At 42.7% G+C, this 18,426-nt stretch overlaps 1 protein-coding gene across 2 annotated transcripts; it reads left to right on the top strand.

Annotated features, from left to right (window-relative positions):
* Positions 1 to 1,385: 1,385 nt before the first annotated feature.
* LOC133127030 (glutathione hydrolase-like YwrD proenzyme) lies at positions 1,386 to 15,744 on the top strand. 2 transcript variants are annotated; one of them, XM_061239626.1, is made up of 12 exons: positions 1,386 to 1,394; positions 1,533 to 1,639; positions 2,291 to 2,444; positions 3,725 to 3,878; positions 4,512 to 4,718; positions 6,603 to 6,755; positions 7,265 to 7,352; positions 7,898 to 8,069; positions 10,772 to 10,925; positions 11,641 to 11,811; positions 14,533 to 14,617; positions 15,379 to 15,744. In XM_061239626.1, exons 2-12 carry the CDS (start codon positions 1,540 to 1,542, stop codon positions 15,618 to 15,620), a joined length of 1,680 nt encoding a protein of 559 aa, XP_061095610.1. In that variant the 5' UTR covers positions 1,386 to 1,394; positions 1,533 to 1,539; the 3' UTR covers positions 15,621 to 15,744. The 2 variants fall into 2 exon arrangements, with proteins under 2 accessions (XP_061095610.1, XP_061095609.1); XM_061239625.1 differs by lacking the exon at positions 1,386 to 1,394 and having other exon boundaries at positions 1,410 to 1,639.
* Positions 15,745 to 18,426: the final 2,682 nt, after the last annotated feature.

Below are 18,426 nucleotides of genomic sequence, written 5' to 3' on the forward strand. Positions count from 1 at the left end.
TCTACAGTTTACTCAGAATAGTACGGGGGGGGGAAACATCCAGTAGGCGCTAGTTCTGCAGACAGAAACACCTTGCTGATGAGAGAGGTCAATGGACAATGGCCAGACTGGTTTGAGCTGACAGAAAGGCTACAGTAACTCACGGACTACAACAGCAGAAGACCACATAGGGTTTCAGTTCTGTCAGCCAAGAACAGAAAGCTGAGGCTGCAGTGGGCACAGGCTCACCAAAACTGGACAGTTGAAGACTGGAAAAAACGTAGCCTGGTCTGATGAATCTTGCGCTAACAGCATGAATCCATGGACCCAACCTGCCTTGTGTCAACAGTCCAGGCTGGTGGCGGTGGTGTAATGGTGTGGGGAATGTTTTCTTGGCACACTTTGGGCCTGTTAATACCAATCAATCATCGCTTGAATGCAAAAGACTATTTGAGTATTGTTGCTGACCATGTGCATCCCTTCATGGCCATTTTCTAATGACTACTTCCAGCATGATAATGCACCATGTTACAAAGCAAAGGTTGTCTCAAACTGGTTTCATGAATATTACAATTCAGTGTTCTTCAGTGGCCTTCCCAGTGACTGAATCCAATATTACACCTTTGGGATGTGGTCGAACGGGAGATTCACCGCTGACAAATCTGCAGAAATTGCACACACACAGTATAGTATTCCTAGTAAAGTGCTCAGTGAGTGAATGTTTTCTGTCTGTAACTGAGTAATTGCCATGCCACTGTCTGTCTTGGGCAGGTAGCTTGTGGAAAGGAAAACGTTAAACTCAATGAGCTACCCTGCTTATATAAAGGTTAAATAAAAAAATGTAAAAAATAATATATATATTATTTATTTATTTCATATATATATATATATTTTTTTTTTTTTTTTAACTTAACCTTTATTTAAAAAGGATAGCTCATTGAGTTTAACAATATATATATATATGAATAAACACGCACGCACGCACGCACACACACACACACACACACACACACACACACAAAGTTGCGTCGTTTTAAGAGAGATTAAGAAACACGAACAACAACATGGGACAGTTAATTTGGCTAATATGATGGTTATCGAGTAATAACCTAAATATTCCGTAAGAGAAAACTCCAGTTTCGCATTTATGTTCTGGGGTAGAGTTTTAGTATCGCCAAATGAAGTTTGGGGACCTTGAACTTGACTGAACTTTCCAACAAATATTTATTAGCGCGAGAGGAACCATTTCAAGTTCTAGCATTTCTTTACCCACAGAAAATAAAAAAAACACATCCATTTCTACACTCTTGAAAATTGTACTTCAGTCGCGCATGCCTTTGACACAGCCTGTTAATCGAGCACCGATCACGGAATCACATTACTACATGCTTGATGTCCCGGGCAAAAGATACTTGGTGATGATGCGAAAAGACAAGACAGAATTACAGAGTTCTGTGTTATATATTGCAAACAGAAATTTGCCTAAGAACAATGAACAGATGTTATGTTTAAAGTGTCAAGACTAAACGACTGTGTAAAATGTGTCATTTTAGGAAGATAATGCAACCAGAACTTCCATTCTCCTCGCGACGCTCACCCGTTGTATGTTTAAATGGCTGCGTTGCTTCGAGTCAGACTTTGGCGTCAGTAATTGGGCTTGGTAAGTAGACTATTCGGCTACTGTATTGCACATTATGCAAGTTAGCGTTATACAAGGCGCGAAACTAGTTTTAACTCTTCAAGGTGTAAGATCACAAAGTTGTCATTAGAATGTTCAGAACATTCTAATGTTTACGTAACGATCACTAGTGTAAATCGAAAGCAATGGAGAGTTCTAGAGCACTGGCTTCGAAACATAAAAAAACCATTACTCTTGAAAGGGTTAAAGTGCGCGTAACCACTGCCGAGGAAAGCCCTGAAACCTTGTTTTCACGAATACGTCATCCAGCTGGACAACCTCTGCCATTATAAGTACGGTCCTAATGACCCCTGTCATTGATTTAAGATAGAAAAAATATGTTCGTAACGCTGCGAACATTAATTGACGTTTAATTTATTGATTGCTTTATTCTTGCAGCTAGTACGTACTCGTGTCAATGGGCTACATTACATTTTCTTCCAAAATCCTTCGATCGTAGCCTAATCTACCTTTCATCAAAAAAACACATAATTTATCCCACGGCCTCGCAATTCTTGCATTTTTATGAAACGATGTACTGTACTTTACTTTATCTCTGTGTGAGTCTTGTGGACAGAACTGCTCTCTGTAATTTTGTGTCCTACTAAAATATAGCATTCTGCTGTACCACAGATATTCTGAGGAGAGGCGGCAATGCAGCCGACGCTGCCGTAGCTGTCGCGGCCGCTCTCGGCGTAACAGAACCCTGCAGCACCGGTGTTGGCGGAGACTGCTTCTGTCTCTTCTATGACGCCCGCACCGGGCAGGTGCGCGGGTTGAACGGGAGGTGAGGGGAAACTCATATTTATACTTTTCCTTCTTTACGGAAAATAAAGGAGTTGAAAACGATTAGAAACATGAAGAAATTAATGTGTATGCGTGTAATATATTCTACAAAGAAGTTCAATTTATTTGCCCACACCGAAGAAACGTGAAATGTATTTTGCAGTATATGGGCTGTATAAAAAATATACTTTTCATATATGTTTTGATATAAGACATATATCCGAGGAAGGATGTTACTGTATGTTTGCCAAATATGAAATATATGGCAATTCCACGTTGGAGTGGAAAATGACACGAATGAAGACAATACATTGAGTAAGTCTGCAGTTTTACATTTTTGTAGGCTATTGAATTTCGTATGAGTTTGAATTCTAAATGGAGAGGCTGTACCCTGAAGTGTAACAGATATTGTATGTCTGGAGGTCCCATTTGTAAGAAACCATAAACCAGTAGGCTGCTATGCACAACTATTTTTGGAATGGCATGGAAACCCATACCAATTCTGGTGTTATCTTGATTTTGTAATAGTTTCTGTAAACTTTGACCACTGATTTACCACGTCTACCACCTACATTTCATAGAAATGAGGAGTGTCTGGTTCAGAAGAAGCCTATGATTAGGCTAATGCTTAACTAGATAGGCCTACAGTACGTTATCATTATTGTGATTTTTCTTTGTTGTTATCACATTGGAGGTAATTCCTCGGCCTTGCTTATCTCGAGGGTGTGTTGTACCATCTTGTACAGAGAAGCTACCTTTATCATGTTAAGGTTTGGAAAAGTGCAGGAATCTTGTGAATCTTGTAATGTGTTTCCCCCTGATTCTGTGTAGCATTACAGGGCGGTGAATATGAAACAGGACTTTCAGAAAAACAGTTTTTCTTGGCTTCTTCCCTATCAGTCTGCTATTGTGTGTTGCTGTTAACATAAAACTAACATGTCGTTCCTGTAACTTCAAAGATTTATAAACGGACAAATGTTTGCTTGTGGATGTCAGGGCTGGAGCCTGGACTGTTTGTCAAACTGACTCATGCAGATGTAATCTAACTCAGGGGATAACCTGTGAATTCTCTCTCTCTCTCTCTCTCTCTCTCTCCCTTTGCTCTATTTCCATCTCCTTTTCGTTGCCCTCTCCGCCCCTCCTGCTCTCCCCCTTTCTCACTCGCTTTCCCTCCTCCCCCTGTCATCGCTCTCTCTTCCCCCTCTCTGTCTCTCTCCATCTCACTGTCTGTCTCTCTCTCTTTCCCTCCCCCTCCCCCTTTCCCTCCATCCTTTGCTGAAGTGGCCGATCCCCCAGAGCGTTGACCCTTGACCTGTTGAGCGGTTTGGGTTTCAGTGAGGCCCAGCCGCCCTCAGTCTTCCACGCCCTCAACGTCACTGTCCCAGGTGCAGCCGCCTGCTGGTGCGATACTGTCCAGCTGTTCGGGAGTAAAAAGGTACAATACAAACTCAGGCAGTCCATCTATTGCTGGTGCGATACTGTCTAGCTGTTCGGAAGTAAAAAGGTACAATACAACTCAGGCAGTCCATCTATTGCTGGTGCGATACTGTCCAGCTGTTCAGGAGTAAAAAGGTACAATACAAACTCAGGCAGTCTATCTATTGCGTGAGACCATCCAGTTGTTCTGCAATAAAAAGGTAGAGTACTAAGAAACTCAGGGATGCCATCCTTTCCTGGTGTGACACCATCCAGTTGGTCAGAAGTAAAAGGGTAGAATACAACCTCAGGGATTCATCGATTGCTGTTGTGTGACCATCCAATTGTTCTGCAATAAAAGGTACAATACAAAGCCATGGAAACCATCCAGTTGTTCAGTAGTAAAATGGTAGAATATAAATGCAGGGGGGCCATTCAAATGAAGTCAAATGAGTTGAGTAGCGCTGCTCTAGATAAGAGCAGTGTTCTTTTCATGGACACTACCTGTGAAAAAATATAAGTAAAGTCCATGAATTGCCCTGGAAAGGAGCATCTGCTGAATGTATCTAACTCTAATGGACGGAAGTGGAGGATTGTGGGATTATGAGTTTTGGATTTGTAGTCCACTCTGTTTTCCATGCAATCTTTTCAGCTCACGCTGGGGGAGGTTCTGGAGCCTGCCGCAGAGCTGGCTGAGAGGGGATTCCCCGTGGCTGAGATCACCGCACACGACTGGGCGAGGTGGTCAAAGGCCCTGAAGGACGATGGGAAGGCACTGGGTGGAGACTTCCTCATCAACAACCAACCGCCCAAACATGGCCAGTTGTTCGCTAACCCCACGCTGGCTCGCACCTACCAGGTAACGATGGGACCTCCCCCTTTCCAGACCTTGGACAAGTTCTAAAACACATTAACCCTTCAGATTCCAGTAAAACCCTTAACCGGTTTTAAAATAAACTTTTAAATTTCACCGGGATTCAGAGCAAAGTATATTTGTCTTCTGTACCTCTGTACGTTTTCTGTTTAGTAACATGTTCGGCTGAACAATACATGGGTATCTTCAGGAGTACTTTCAAATTTTACTGCTATCTAAAGAGTTGAAGTGTTTTAGTTAGATATTTGGCCAAGCCCTGTCAACACAGGCACCTTCACACAGACGAGTTTATCTGAATTAGATTACAGTTTAAATCTATTTCAGAATCAGTGTACTTGCATTATCTTTGTAATCTGAAATGTTAAACAAAGTCTAAACTGTGTGAATGGCAGTAGTTTTAGACATCTGTCAAACCTGCATTCATGTCAAGTCCCCTGAATGCAGATAGGTGCCTGGTGTAGGGTAATGATTATTCAATAATTGGTGTGATATAAGTCACAGGGTGGGACTCGGTCGAGAGTGCACAGTCTTGTCTTATCACCTTTGGTATTTGAAAAGTATCATACCCTGATTGCACGTGACTTGGCAATGTGTGAGAAAAAACTTGGTATCTGTCTAATTTTTCATCAAAGTCCTCACCCAGCTGTACAATATGTGCTGGCAGTGTTTTATAAATGTTGAAAAATGTTTAATGTAAATTTGAATTCCTCCAGTAAATGTGTTGAGAGACCGTATAGATCAACTAAAAATAATAATAATAAATATACAAACTGATCCCTAATGGATGGTTATTAATGTAGCAGTTAGAGTTGTTTAGAGGCAGTATCACAATAGTATTACAATAGTATTACTATAGTTTTTACATTAACTACAATATGTTTCTATCTTACCCCACAGAACACTTTGTGCTGTATTCATTGAAAGGTGCTATATAAAGTTATTATTAGAAAGTCACTCCAGTGGTTTAAATTGACAGTAGATCAAGTGAAAGTTGATACTGTAGAACTAAAGACTATTGAATGAAAGATAAAGATAAAGAATAATCCTTCACTTTGTATTTCTGATGTGTGCGTCAACCATAAACAATAAAACAATACTCCGGCACCGGTTTATGCTGGGATCGGGTTGCCAGGGTGACGAGCTGCCTTGTTTATCGTCTTCCCTGACTGGTCTGAGCATGCTGGCAGATGGCTCATTAATCAGCCAATGATCAAATCTGTAAACGGAGCAGCAACAGGCCATGACAATTAAATTAGTACTGTACATAGAAACATCTTCCCGTGTAATCATGCCATTCAAGTGCCCTTATTGTAATCAATACGGGCCACGTGACAGCTCTTTGTCTTTGGGACTGCTATGTTGCTGTGCGACGGTTAGTACCCACCCTTTGGCCCACTGAAAAGGTAGTGTAAAGTGCAGGAATGATATAAAGCAGTCCTGTAGCTTTCCACGCCAACCCTAACAAAGCACACCTCATTTAACAGCTAGAACAGAGTTGCCCAACCATATTTCTGGAGATCTACGGTCCTGTAGGTCTTCACTTCAACCCTAACAAAGCACACCTCATTCAACAGCTAGATATCTCAGTGAGCTGCTAATTAGTAGAATCAGGTGTGCCAAATTAGGGTTGAAATGAAAACCTACAGGATGGTAGATCTCCAGGAACAGGGTTGGGCAGTCCCTCTCTCTCCCCTGATGCTTTGCCTGTTTTTTCTGTTGTATTTCTGCAGATCTTTAAAAAAGATCTGTTCACTGGGTTACTGGGTGGTTCATCCTGTTAAGGCACTGTTCTACTGTATGGGTAAAGGTATCTGCCAAATGATTGATAAATGAATGAATGAACTGATAAATAATAATTGATTTTCTCAGGAGTTGGCCCGGAGTGGGAAGTCCGGTTTTTACGAAGGAAGGATAGCGGAGGCCATAGTCGATGTTGTTGGGCAGAACGACGGGGTGATGACCCTCGATGACCTGAAGAACCACAGCAGCACTGAAGTCCAGCCCGTTTTCACTGATTACAAGGTTCTCAAATAAAATCATTACATTATTGGCATTTTTTCAGATGCTCCTATCCAGAGCGACGTACAGTTGATTAGACTAAGCAGGAGACAATCCTCCCCTGGAGCAATGCAGGATTAAGGGCCTTGCTCATGGGCCCAGAGGCTGTGTGGATCTTATTGTGGCTACACCGGGATTAGAACCACCGACCTTGCATATCCCAGTCATTTACCTGAACCACTACGCTACAGGCCGCCCTATACAGCTTTTTATAGCCATTTCACAGAGAACTGTAGATGGACATAATTCTGCAAATTATGAAGAAAAAGAAACAGACCAGAACCCCCCAAAAACAAGCAAGAGAGGTAAAAACAAATTTCCCCAGGTAGAGCTTTTTGGCTCCTCCTCATTCAGGAGGAGGTGACTGGCCATTAACTTTTGAACCATCTGATGCATGCTGGGTATTGTAGGCAGATATGATGTACTAAACAGAAGTTCACTGTGCTAGTTATAATGTTGCTGTCACACCTCAGGGGGTGAGACTTTGGGAATGTCCTCCCAACGGGCAGGGAATAGCGGCACTCATTGCCCTCAACATCCTGGAACACTTTCCCATGAAAGGTACGGAAGTCATACTGGCAGATTTAAACACGCGCACCTAGTCAACATTGGTTTCCTTCATGAGAGTTTATGTGGATATTTAACAGTTGGGAACTACAAATTGCTACAGTTATTCTGGATAACTGTAATGCATGCATGTAGGGTAAATACCCATTGTTATTTGGGCATCACGGTACAATGGATGCCAAGTCCATAGGTGTGTGTTATCCAAATTACACATTATCCGAGGGTTAAGCTATCATGGGGACGTAGCAAATTGAGTCATTTTCTCTCTTTCATTTAAACCAGCTAGAAAGGTGGCATAGGGTATTACATATGTTATTTCTGTACAAAGTATTTATAGAGTAGAATATTGATCATGGACTAGCATAGCAGGATTTCACAAAGCTTGATAACTGCACAGTAAAACCCGGAACCCTCATAAAACTGGGACATTGAGTAAATAAAGGTGTTCCAATTTTTACTAAGAGCAGCTATCCAGCTCAGTAATCCTGCTTTGTGATAGAGGGCCCTGTTGGTTGACTCTTCCTGTTGCCTGTTTCTAGAGATGGGACACAACACCAGCGGCTACCTCCACGTCCTGACGGAAGCCTTCAAGCTCAGCCTGGCTGACGTGATCCACTTCTGTGCCGACCCCGAGAAGGTCAAAGTGCCTGTGGAGGGACTCCTGTCCAAGGCCTACGCTGGCCAGCGTGCCCAGCTCATAAACATGCAGACGTAAGTCTGTGCACACTCAAACCTGACCGCTTTCAGACCCTTCAAACACACTGAGCCTGACTGTAAAACTGAAATGCTCAAGATTAATTAAAATAAAAAGAATAATAATTTCAATCAAACACAATGAATAGGAAATATGATACAGGTACATGTAGTATTTAATGATACTTGTATACATCAGAATTGGAGGACAAAATTAAATGTAGGCCTATCCCTTGTGAAAAATAGTATACTAAGCATACTTGATATGAACTTACAGTACAAGTATTCTTAAGTATAAAATAGTATACTATAGGTATACTTCAGCATTCTGTTTTTCACATGTGATATTGTTTAGCATCACATTGGCATCATATTTGAATACTTGGTCACACCAGTAGCCTTTCAGTTATAAGCCCAAAACCCTGCAGTACACTGACCAGCTGGGATTCTAAGGTGATCTTAGCTGGTCATAGCTGGTTAAGCTCGTAGAGTAAGCTGTTGGCCAAAATGGTGGACTAGATGACTATAGGCTGGTCAGATGCTGAACAGGTGGTCAAACACCGCTTAAAAAAACTTGACCAATTTAGGCTGGTTTAAGATTTTTCAGCAGGGACATAATTGATTACATGAATGTGGTTTAGACTGTGGGCATTCTTGTGGGTTATTATTTGTAAAACTGGCACTGGTGAAATTCTTGCACATGGCTGGCCAGGACATCCTCCTCACCTCTACACGGGTACCTGTTAGAGGCAGGTACACAGTGTTTGCTTTAGATAGCTGTGTTTGCTTACATCCTCGGTAATCTTACTCAGCACAGGGCATCATAGAGCCACCTCTGTTTGGAGTTTACAATGGAAACTCAGTACTCCCCACTCACAAGTGCTAGACTTTAGACTTTCTGGTTGCCGGCTGGAAAATAAACAGACTGTTGGCGTAGACGCTGCCTTGCCTTTGTGGTTGGTATGAAACAAATCTGACTATAATTAGCCCTCTCCGTGCATTCATATGTGGTGTGTTGTAACAGGTTATCTACTGTACATCAGGTTATCATTTGTACCAAGATAAATCTTCAGAAGTGAGTCATATGGTCATAATTGGAAGTTTAACATTATAACCGAAAGGGTGGTATCACAGAAAAGTTGATTACTGATGACTTGGCTGTCTGCCCGTTCGTTCGAATAAATTATTGTTTTCGTATCATTCCAGATAGATGTATTTCTATTCCCACACAAATCACAATCTTCTGAAATAGCATGCATAAGGAAAACTAAATTAACTCCCAGGAACAGAAGGTTTGATTTCTCTAAGTAGTTTTCTTTTAATATCGCAATTGTAGACAGGTGTGATTATCATGAATTATGTGTAGTGCCGCTTTGGTCTGAAAGTACACTAGAAATGATAGCCCTGCCCAAGATTTAACCTGTGCTAGATTAGTTTTTCTGTTGCATCATGTTATATAATTTCAGACTTTCCTCCATCATTGTCTGCCTTATCATAACACCAAAGGTTTGCCTTTTATAAGCAAGACAAACACAAATGTGATGAATCAGGTTTCTTTAATTCCTGGAAGTCGGAAACCCAACCCAACCCTTCAAACCTCACAATATGACGAATGTGGGAGGATTGGAGACTATTATCAGATACTGTAGACTCTGTTATCCAGTGTGACCAATGTTTTTTCAGACCTGTACTAATCGTTAGTAATCTGCAGACATTTTACTGGTTTAACTGGTTTCAGCGCTGCTGAAGATTAAGGTCATCTGGGATTCTAAAATGGTTTAAGCTGGTTTCAACACTTCTACTTGGTCATAGCTGGTCTGTGGCTGGTCAAAGCTAGTCTCTTGCTGGACAAAACTAACCACTTGGTAGATAATTGAGAATTCAAATGCAGAGCAAATGATAATGAGCCAAACCTGCATTGTGTTAAGTTTAAGGAAGAACAATTAGCCCATGTAAGAAACACATGCGTTTGACAACCCAGTTAGCATATTGATTAACCTCAATGTGATCAGTTACATTTTTCTGTTACCTCTTTCTGCAGTTGTTGGCCATATAGCACAATAAGCACAATACAAACATGGGTCTTAATGGCATGCATTCATATTTCTGACATAATATGGCTTAAAAAAAGGTAAATAATCCCTCAAAACATGAAAAGCACTCAATTAAGAAAAATGAACAGCTTGTTAAAAAATCTGGGATTGCAATTGTGGTTGGAACTGAATACAGCATACACAGGGGTTTCCCAGGACCAATGTTGAATACCCACACCTTTGAACCACTTCTGGGTGACAACCTCACAGTAACAAGTGCCTGCTTCTGTTTGGCCTCCTAGTGGCCATTATGTAGCATTACATTGGAAAACTGAGACCAGAGAAACAGTCCCTGACTGTGGGCCGCATTATAAGATGAGCGAATATTATGCTCTTTATTTCTCTTAAATTATGTAATTTATTGCTTATCTGATGTGATAATTTATTGATAAATTAATAATTGACAACTGCAGACAGTACGTCGATGCCTGCCTGGAACGTTTTCCTGTTCTCTGATGAACTGCGAGTGAACTGGCTGTGGCACGTGCCTCCCAGCACAACGTTCCCACCTCTATTTTAAGAAAACAATGGCGAAGCATCAGCAGTGATGTCATTTAGACCCCCCTCCCAGCTTTGAGTGACCTTAGAGCGCCGAACAAACGTCCTCACGATGCCTGTTCTAACCAGGGCGGGCGTTAACGAGCACGGGGCTCCTCCAGGAAGTGACACGGTGTACTTCGCTGTCGTGGACGTGGAGGGGAATGCCTGCTCCTTTGTCAACAGCACGTACTTGGGCTTCGGGACGGGCCTGGTTCCGGAGAACTGCGGCTTTTCTCTTCACGTGAGATATCGGGGATCGACCCATTTAGCCATAGATCTTTTACAAGCACCAGATACTCAGTACATAAATTACTCATATTTCCTCTCTGCTACATTCATTATGGAGCTAATGCTGTTCTATAGCAGTACAGTGCATCCATTGCCACAGTATTAATCTTCAGGCCTCCTTCTTAATCCTTTATGATGTGAATGAATATTTATTATTCATGTGTATTTTACTAGTTATGGATGTGATGCTTTAACTTGTGGAAGAACCTATGCACTTGTAAGTCGCTTTGGATTAAAAGCGTCTGCCAAATGACAAAAATGTAAATGTAAATCATAACGGATTTTCTGAGATAACTGATAATGGTTCTGTATTCCAATAGCAAATACTTTACTGTCGTCTAATCAACAGTACAAGTGGGAAGCCATTAGAAAAGGTTAGAAATTATATAGGATCATGCCTAATTTTAGTATATACTGAAAATACAGACTCCACTCCACCCCCTCCACTGAGAAAACACAGCATTCCACAAGGCAGGGCCGGAAAAATGAGCCATTGTTCAAAATCCTAAGAAAATGGCGTGTGTGTGTGTGTGTATGAGAGAGAGAGAGTGAGCCACTTCCTGTGTAGAGAACAGAAATTGAATGGCGCCATTATGTTTACAGTTTTTTCTTCCTTCTTCTGTCATTTCAGATGTTTTTTTTTTAATATTTAAATTTTGTGTTCGTAGAACAGGGGAGCCAACTTCTCCCTGGACGGTAGTCATGGAAACTGCGTTGGGCCGGAGAAGAGGCCCTACCACACCATCGTGCCGGCGTTGCTGACGGACGCTGTTTCTGGGCGGCTGCTCTGTTGCTATGGAGTGATGGGGGCCTTCATGCAGCCTCAGGGACACGTGCAGGTGCCCCGCCCTTTTCTTCAGCCCCGCCCCATCGGTCTCGAGGCCCTGCCCCATCAACCTCCCTTGACCATGCCCGCATACCCCTATACAATGTGACTGAAAAATCTGCTTTATTTATGTCCGATACATGTACATGTTTTGTAATATTGTATGTGAGATCTCAACATGTATGTAGTTGTCTTTTCACACTCATTTTTTTAAATTATCTGCTCAATGTTCCATTTAACCTGATGACCTGTTCCACAATGGGTTGTCTCCCAAGCTTATGGAGAGAGATAGAGATAGAGATATCTACATAGGGCGGCCTGTAGCATTGTGGTTAAGGTACATGACCGGGACACACAAGGTTGGTGGTTCGATCCCCGGTGTAGCCACTGTAGGGGTCCTCGCACGGGACTCCAAATTATGTAGGGTCCTCGCACGGGCCGCCAAATAACGCAGAGATTTTACTCTCTACGAAACCGGGGCGCCAGTTAAACGTTGTGTAGCAGTATAACTGCAAAAAGTAATCAGTCTCATAAAATTACTATTATCAGAAATATCTAACCACAAATTTAGTATTTTAATTAATAATTAAAATAACCAATATTAATGATTAAACATACCGATAACCTGAAGGTTGGAAGTTCTTCGAAAGACTGCTTTAACTCGGCTCTCATGTCTATGCGATTCCAAAACGGACACCGGGGTTTAATAAAATATATTTATTAAACAAACATACAAACACATAACAGATAAACTAACGGGAATTAGTAAGGAAATTTAGTTGGGTATGTGTGTGTGCGTGTGTGTGGCAAGCGCAAGTGCGCGTGTCGCTTGAACAAAGGAAAGGTAAAAGTGGGAGTAGCTAGCTTGAGTAAGCTAGAGTTCTGGGTGTGGTAATGAGTTAGAGTTAGCTGTGGGATGGGACTACTTGAGTAGTTTTACTCTATATATGCGCAAAAGACGGCGAATCAATTCACGTACATATATATGTAGCTAACCAAACACATTACAGTAGTAGGATGGTAAATATTGAAACACAGATCCACAAAAACAGTTAAGACTAAACTAAACACTGGCTATGCCTGAATGTTTGTTCTCTCACTGAGTCCATACGCATTGGATCCAAAAGACGTGCTGTCCTTATAGGAGCCGCGATGGTGCTGTGAATGCGTGTCCTGGAGAGATGCGCAGGCTGGGGCGTCTTAGCCGCGCGCTGTCGTCTGGTCCACTCGGTTGCTGGAAGGATGTTCGCTTGTCCTTTTTCCGGGTGGAAAAGTTCGTTGCTGTTGTTCGATGGTGAGCTTTGCAGGAGTAAACTGATGTCGCGTTCCGCGTACACCAGTTTCCACTCGCTATAGGCCACGAAGTTACCGCGAGGTAACTGGGTGTGTCCGTAGGCCTGGTAGTGCGCTGTGCAGCATCCAGCCCTGTCCGAGTCTCGGAGCAGATGAGCTGAAGCGAATGCCCAAAAAGGGTGCGTCCAAGAGAAGAAGCAGAAGAGGCAGAAGAAGCAGAAGAGAGAGATCCCAAGAACGTGTCTTGCTCTTATACGGGACCGTTTATTGCTCCCGCCATTACGGGATTGGCTGAACCAAGTTAGACGTCATTCGTGGTGGACGTCGCAGAATTTTCCTGTGGGAATGTGGAAGTTGTAGTCCCTACATCCCCCCTGTGGTCTTAGGATGCGGCTGAAGCCAGTGTTCCTTAAGAGCATAAAAGTCAGTTCACAGTCCACAGGTCAAGTACATTGGGTCGGTAACACAGTTCACAATTGACTGACAAACATCCAGGCATTTATCCACAATTAACTAAACTGGTCTAAAACACATGATACAGTGAATACATTGTCACAAAACATGAGAAACCTTGGTGAAAGGGTTAGTCGTTTTGTTAGTTCAGGTGTTTTGTTAGTTATTGGATGGTGTCCAGAAGGTGGAGCACCAACAGGAATGACCCAGCCATGAAAATGCTCAGATGATGTAGGGGTCTAGGATGGAGAGGCTGTAGCCTTTTTGGAAGTCTTGTTCAGACTGACCAATTGTTCTAGTCCCTACAGTCAGGTTGCTGACGAGGGTTGTCATCTGAAATATGTGGGGGCATTTTCAAATTAGTGGTCTTGTCTTGCTTGGGGAAGAGGTGGAGTAAGGCACACTGGGGTGTGGCAATATACTTGTAAAGATTACACTGTAGTTTCTACATGCAATACTTTACGATGGTTCAGTAGGTGTAGAAAGCAATGAACATTTACGAGTTATAACAGGTGTCGGATTTAACTCTACAGTACCTACTTACGATCTGCGTTTGCTGCTGCTACATGCAAATCGAAGTGGCTGCTATAAACTACCAGTTTATTTTGCCACCCCCCTTTGGTAGGAAAGGTGTGCAAAAGAAAGTGGTCAAAGCTTCAGCTACACCACAATAAGATCCGCACGGCCGTTGGGCCCTTGAGCAACCCTGCATTGCTCCAGGGGAAGATTATCTCCTGCTTAGTCTAATCAACTGTATGTCACTCTGGATAAGAGCGTCTGCCAAATGCCATTAATGTAATGTAGGGTAATTTTCAGAATTTTTCTAAATTTTCTATTTCTCTTAAATCAATATGAGCAATCAAAATGAAATAATATTTTTGTTCTTAATACTGCTGTCAACAGATGTGTTTTTTAAATGGACAGTAATGCGCAGAACTCTTATTACTGTCTGTAGGATTACAGTATTTCACGACGGTGTTTTCTGTAGGTGCTGCTCAACATGCTGGAGTTTGGGATGAACCCACAGAAGGCTTTAGATGCTCCACGCATATATGTATACTATGACAAGACTGGTATGTTCTGTGTGTGTGTGTGTGTGTGTGTGTGCGCGCAGTATTAGCGTTGTGTGTTGTATCAGGGTTATAAGGTGTGCTCTATCAGGGTTATAAGGTGTGTTGTATCAGTGTTTTAAGGGTGTTGTATCAGTCGTATAAGTTGAGTTGTATCAGGGTATTAAGGTGTGTTGTATCAGTTTTGTAAGGGTGTTGTATCAGTGTTGTAATTTGTGTTATGTAGTGTGTTGTATCAGTGTTGTGTCATATGAGTGTTATGTAGTGTGTTGTATCAGTGTTGTAAGACGTGTTGTATCAGTGTTGTAAGGTGTGTCGTATCAGTGGTATGAAGTATGTTGTATCAGTGTTGTAAGGTGTGTCGTATCGGTGGTATGAAGTATGTTGTATCAGTGTTGTAAGGTGTGTTGTATCAGTGGTATAAGTTGTGTTGTATCAGTGTTGTAAGTTTTATATCAGTGTTATGTGGTGTGTTGTATCGGTGTTGTAAGGTGTGTTGTATCAGTGGTATAAGTTGTGTTGTATCAGTGTTGTAAGTGTTATATCAGTGTTATGTGGTGTGTTGTATCAGTGTTGTAAGGTGTGTTGTATCAGTGGTATAAGTTGTGTTATATCAGTGTTATGTGGTGTGTTGTAAGGTGTGTTGTATCAGTGGTATAAGTTGTGTTATATCAGTGTTATGTGGTGTGTTGTATCAGTGTTGTAAGGTGTGCTATACTGTATTGGTGTTATAAGTGGTCCATGAGTCTCTGTACGTCCTGTAGATGGGCAGTGGAAGTTGAGCGTGGAGGCCGGTGTGGAGCAGGGCGTGGCAGAGGAGCTGGGGAGGCGCGGACACGCCGTGGTCGGGCCGGTGTCAGGGCACCAGCGAGCGCGGTTCGGGCGGGGGCAGGTCATCGCTGTGGGGTGCTGGTGGGACCCAGACGCCTCGGAGGCTGAAACAGATGCCAGGGTGCTGTGGGCGGGGTCGGACCCCCGGGCGGACGGCTGTGCTCTGGGGTACTGACCAACCGAGAGGAACCTAAAATTACCTCAATTACATATGTATACCTCATAAATCATAAAAAACATATTTTTACTCATGAAAAATGATTGGCTACTGTGCAATGAATAAAAAAAGAATGTTTCAACTTTTGTGTTTGTGTTTTTACAATGTACTGACATTTACACACACCTTGTACTGTAATGGGGGGGGGGGGGGGCGACATTGTCTCAGAAGATAAGAGCTGTCATCTGGCAGTCGGAGGGCTGCCAGTTCAATTCTGCCCTGGGTGTGTCCCTGAGCAAGACATCTAACTTCCAAATGCTCCTGATGAGCTGTTTGGTGCCTTGCTTTGCATGGCGGCCAATTGCTGTTGGTGTGTGTGTGTGAATGGGTGAATGAGAAGCATCAATTGTACAGTGCTTTAGATAAAGGTGCTATATAAATGCCAACCGTTTACTAAATTATCATGACTTTTTCAGAACTACTGAAATTAGTGAAATATGAGGCTTTGTGATAGCAGTGAAGCCCTTTCCTGCTCTGGCTATGTTGCTCATGACACAGTGCTCTGATTCATCATATTAATAATAGAGTGTTATTTCACTGCTGTGGAATTTGGGTTATTAAGCAGGAAGGAGGGGCCCTCTCACTTCCTGTCTTTAGAGTCAGGGGTGCTGTAGGGAGGCCGGGGAAGTTAGGACAACTCCCAGGGTGCTGACTGAGAGGGGCCTTCAAAACGGAACTTCCTGGAGTGGTGGGACCCAATGTGAGATCTTTTCAGGGGGGCACAGAATTCCTTGTGTCCCCCTGTGTGTGGTCTCAGTCAGGGTCTAGGTCGAAAGGACAGCTAGATCTGGTCCAAGATGCAGGAAAGTCATGGGATTTCCCATCACCTGCCAATGCTAAAATAGCCAAGGACACAGATTGAGCGTGAAGATACACACAGTCTGTTATTGTGATCAGTGCCTTTTTGGTTTCAGAGCAGGGGCTTGAGAACGCCCTGTAGAGTAACTTCAGAGAGGACCTGAACTCTTTTATCTCTGCCTATATTTAGAAGGAAGGGGCAACGCCTTGCTGTTGTAGTGTCTTAATTAAACCACAAAAGAGGAACAAATTAACTCTAGTATCTGCGCGTAATGACTCTTGGGTCTGCAGCTGTTTCTAAAGAACAAAATGGTGTCTCATGAAACGGCTTGTTTCTCTGCGGATTATGGACTTCAGTTGTAATTGTGCTATAGAATGTTCTAGGCCTCAATATACATTTTCCCTTTAAATCTGCAGCTACCTCAGCAAATTAAGTAAAGCACTCCATTGAGAAAAAATGTTTGCTAAACAACTTGTTTGGGAGGGGGGGTCATTTAATCCATTCTAGGGTCCCGGAACAACCCCATTATTACTGGTGACCACTGCCCCCTTTCCTTAAGATTACTTATGGGGTTAATCCTAGCTCAGTGGCTGTTGAGAAAGCTTATTCTTATACTTTGCCATCCTTTTTGCATTCTTGAAAGATTGTGGCAATATTTCAGTGAAGCGCATGACAAATATAGTATTAACAGTTTGTGCTGGAGGCCCAAACACTAGCTACACTTATGTTATTTTTGCTTGAAGTGAACATCAAAAAATACAAACAAATTAAATGAGAGGAGTTGAGTTGAGTCATGTCTTTGGTTTCTTCTTGATTGACCCCTGGCCAGTTCTTCATTATCTGATGCCACCTTCTGTCAGTATAAAGAACTGCCATTTTCTACCTGCCAAGACACGTCATGGTCACAGCTCTTGTGTTTCCTTGAGGGATGATGTGGAGACTATACAACTGGTCAATGGTATTTCACCAAGATATTTTTACTGCAGTTTTTTGATGGCTTCCTCTAGACCAGGACTCATCAACTCACTGTCCCCGAGGTCTAAGAACTGCTGGTTTTCCACCCTCCCTGGGAGTCAGGTGTGAAGATAGTCTGATCAATCAGTAGCACTAATTGTTCAGCTAGATACCTGGAAGAAAAGAAAACCAGGGCCAGATTTGGATTTGAGGTCCAGATTTGATGATTGCTGCTCTTGACCCTGGGTTTTCAACAGGGGGTACTTTAGTGTGGGGGTCCCTTGCCAGACTTGATATGCTATCACTATAATATATATATGTAAATCACTTTTTAACATAGGATCGGGGGCCTTTGAGCCTGGGTGGTGGTCCCTAGATCAGAAAAGGTTGAAAACCCCTGCTCATTGTGCTAGTCATGTGTTATGATTGCTCACTGTAAACGCACATGTTCAGTTTTCCATATGGTGTCATCGATGACATGGCTGAGGAACAGAGTTGGAGGCTGATGCTGAAACACTGATTGTAAATGGAATATACTGTACATTTGGATCACTATGCTTCACAGAGGTGTTGTTGGTTTTATGATGGTACACACACAAACACATACAGTATAACACACACACACACACAAACACATACAGTATAACACACACACACAAACACACGTTCCGTACGTACAGTATACGCAGTACACAGACATGCACGCAGACGCACACTCACACACATACATACAGTTGACACTCACACACACACGCACAAGCACGGCAGTTTCCTAACCCCCCCGTGACTAAAGGCATCCCAAATACAGTCATCCTTTCCCCCAGCAGTATTATTCTCCTTTCAGTATTACTCGCAGTCGGGCTGGAAGTCTGAAGAGGATGGAGGGTGTGTGTTTATGAGTGTGTGTGTGTGTGTGTGTGTGTGTGTGTGTGTGGGGGGGGGGGGGTTATGGGTGGGGGGTTCACTTAAAAGCAACACCCTCCCTTGCCCTTTCAGTTTCCTTCCTGGACT

The sequence above is a fragment of the Conger conger genome, chromosome 4 (assembly GCF_963514075.1).
Source record: "Conger conger chromosome 4, fConCon1.1, whole genome shotgun sequence".
Taxonomy (NCBI): Eukaryota; Metazoa; Chordata; class Actinopteri; order Anguilliformes; family Congridae; genus Conger; species Conger conger.

Excerpts from the sequence above, each read along its gene's own strand:
- LOC133127030 (XM_061239625.1), top strand. The coding sequence starts at position 1,519 with ATGTGTCATTTTAGGAAGATAATGCAACCAGAACTTCCATTCTCCTCG. Across the intron at positions 3,879-4,511 it reads AGCTGTTCGGGAGTAAAAAG|CTCACGCTGGGGGAGGTTCT; the intron begins GTACAATACAAA and ends CAATCTTTTCAG. Across the intron at positions 8,070-10,771 it reads CAGCTCATAAACATGCAGAC|GGCGGGCGTTAACGAGCACG; the intron begins GTAAGTCTGTGC and ends TGTTCTAACCAG.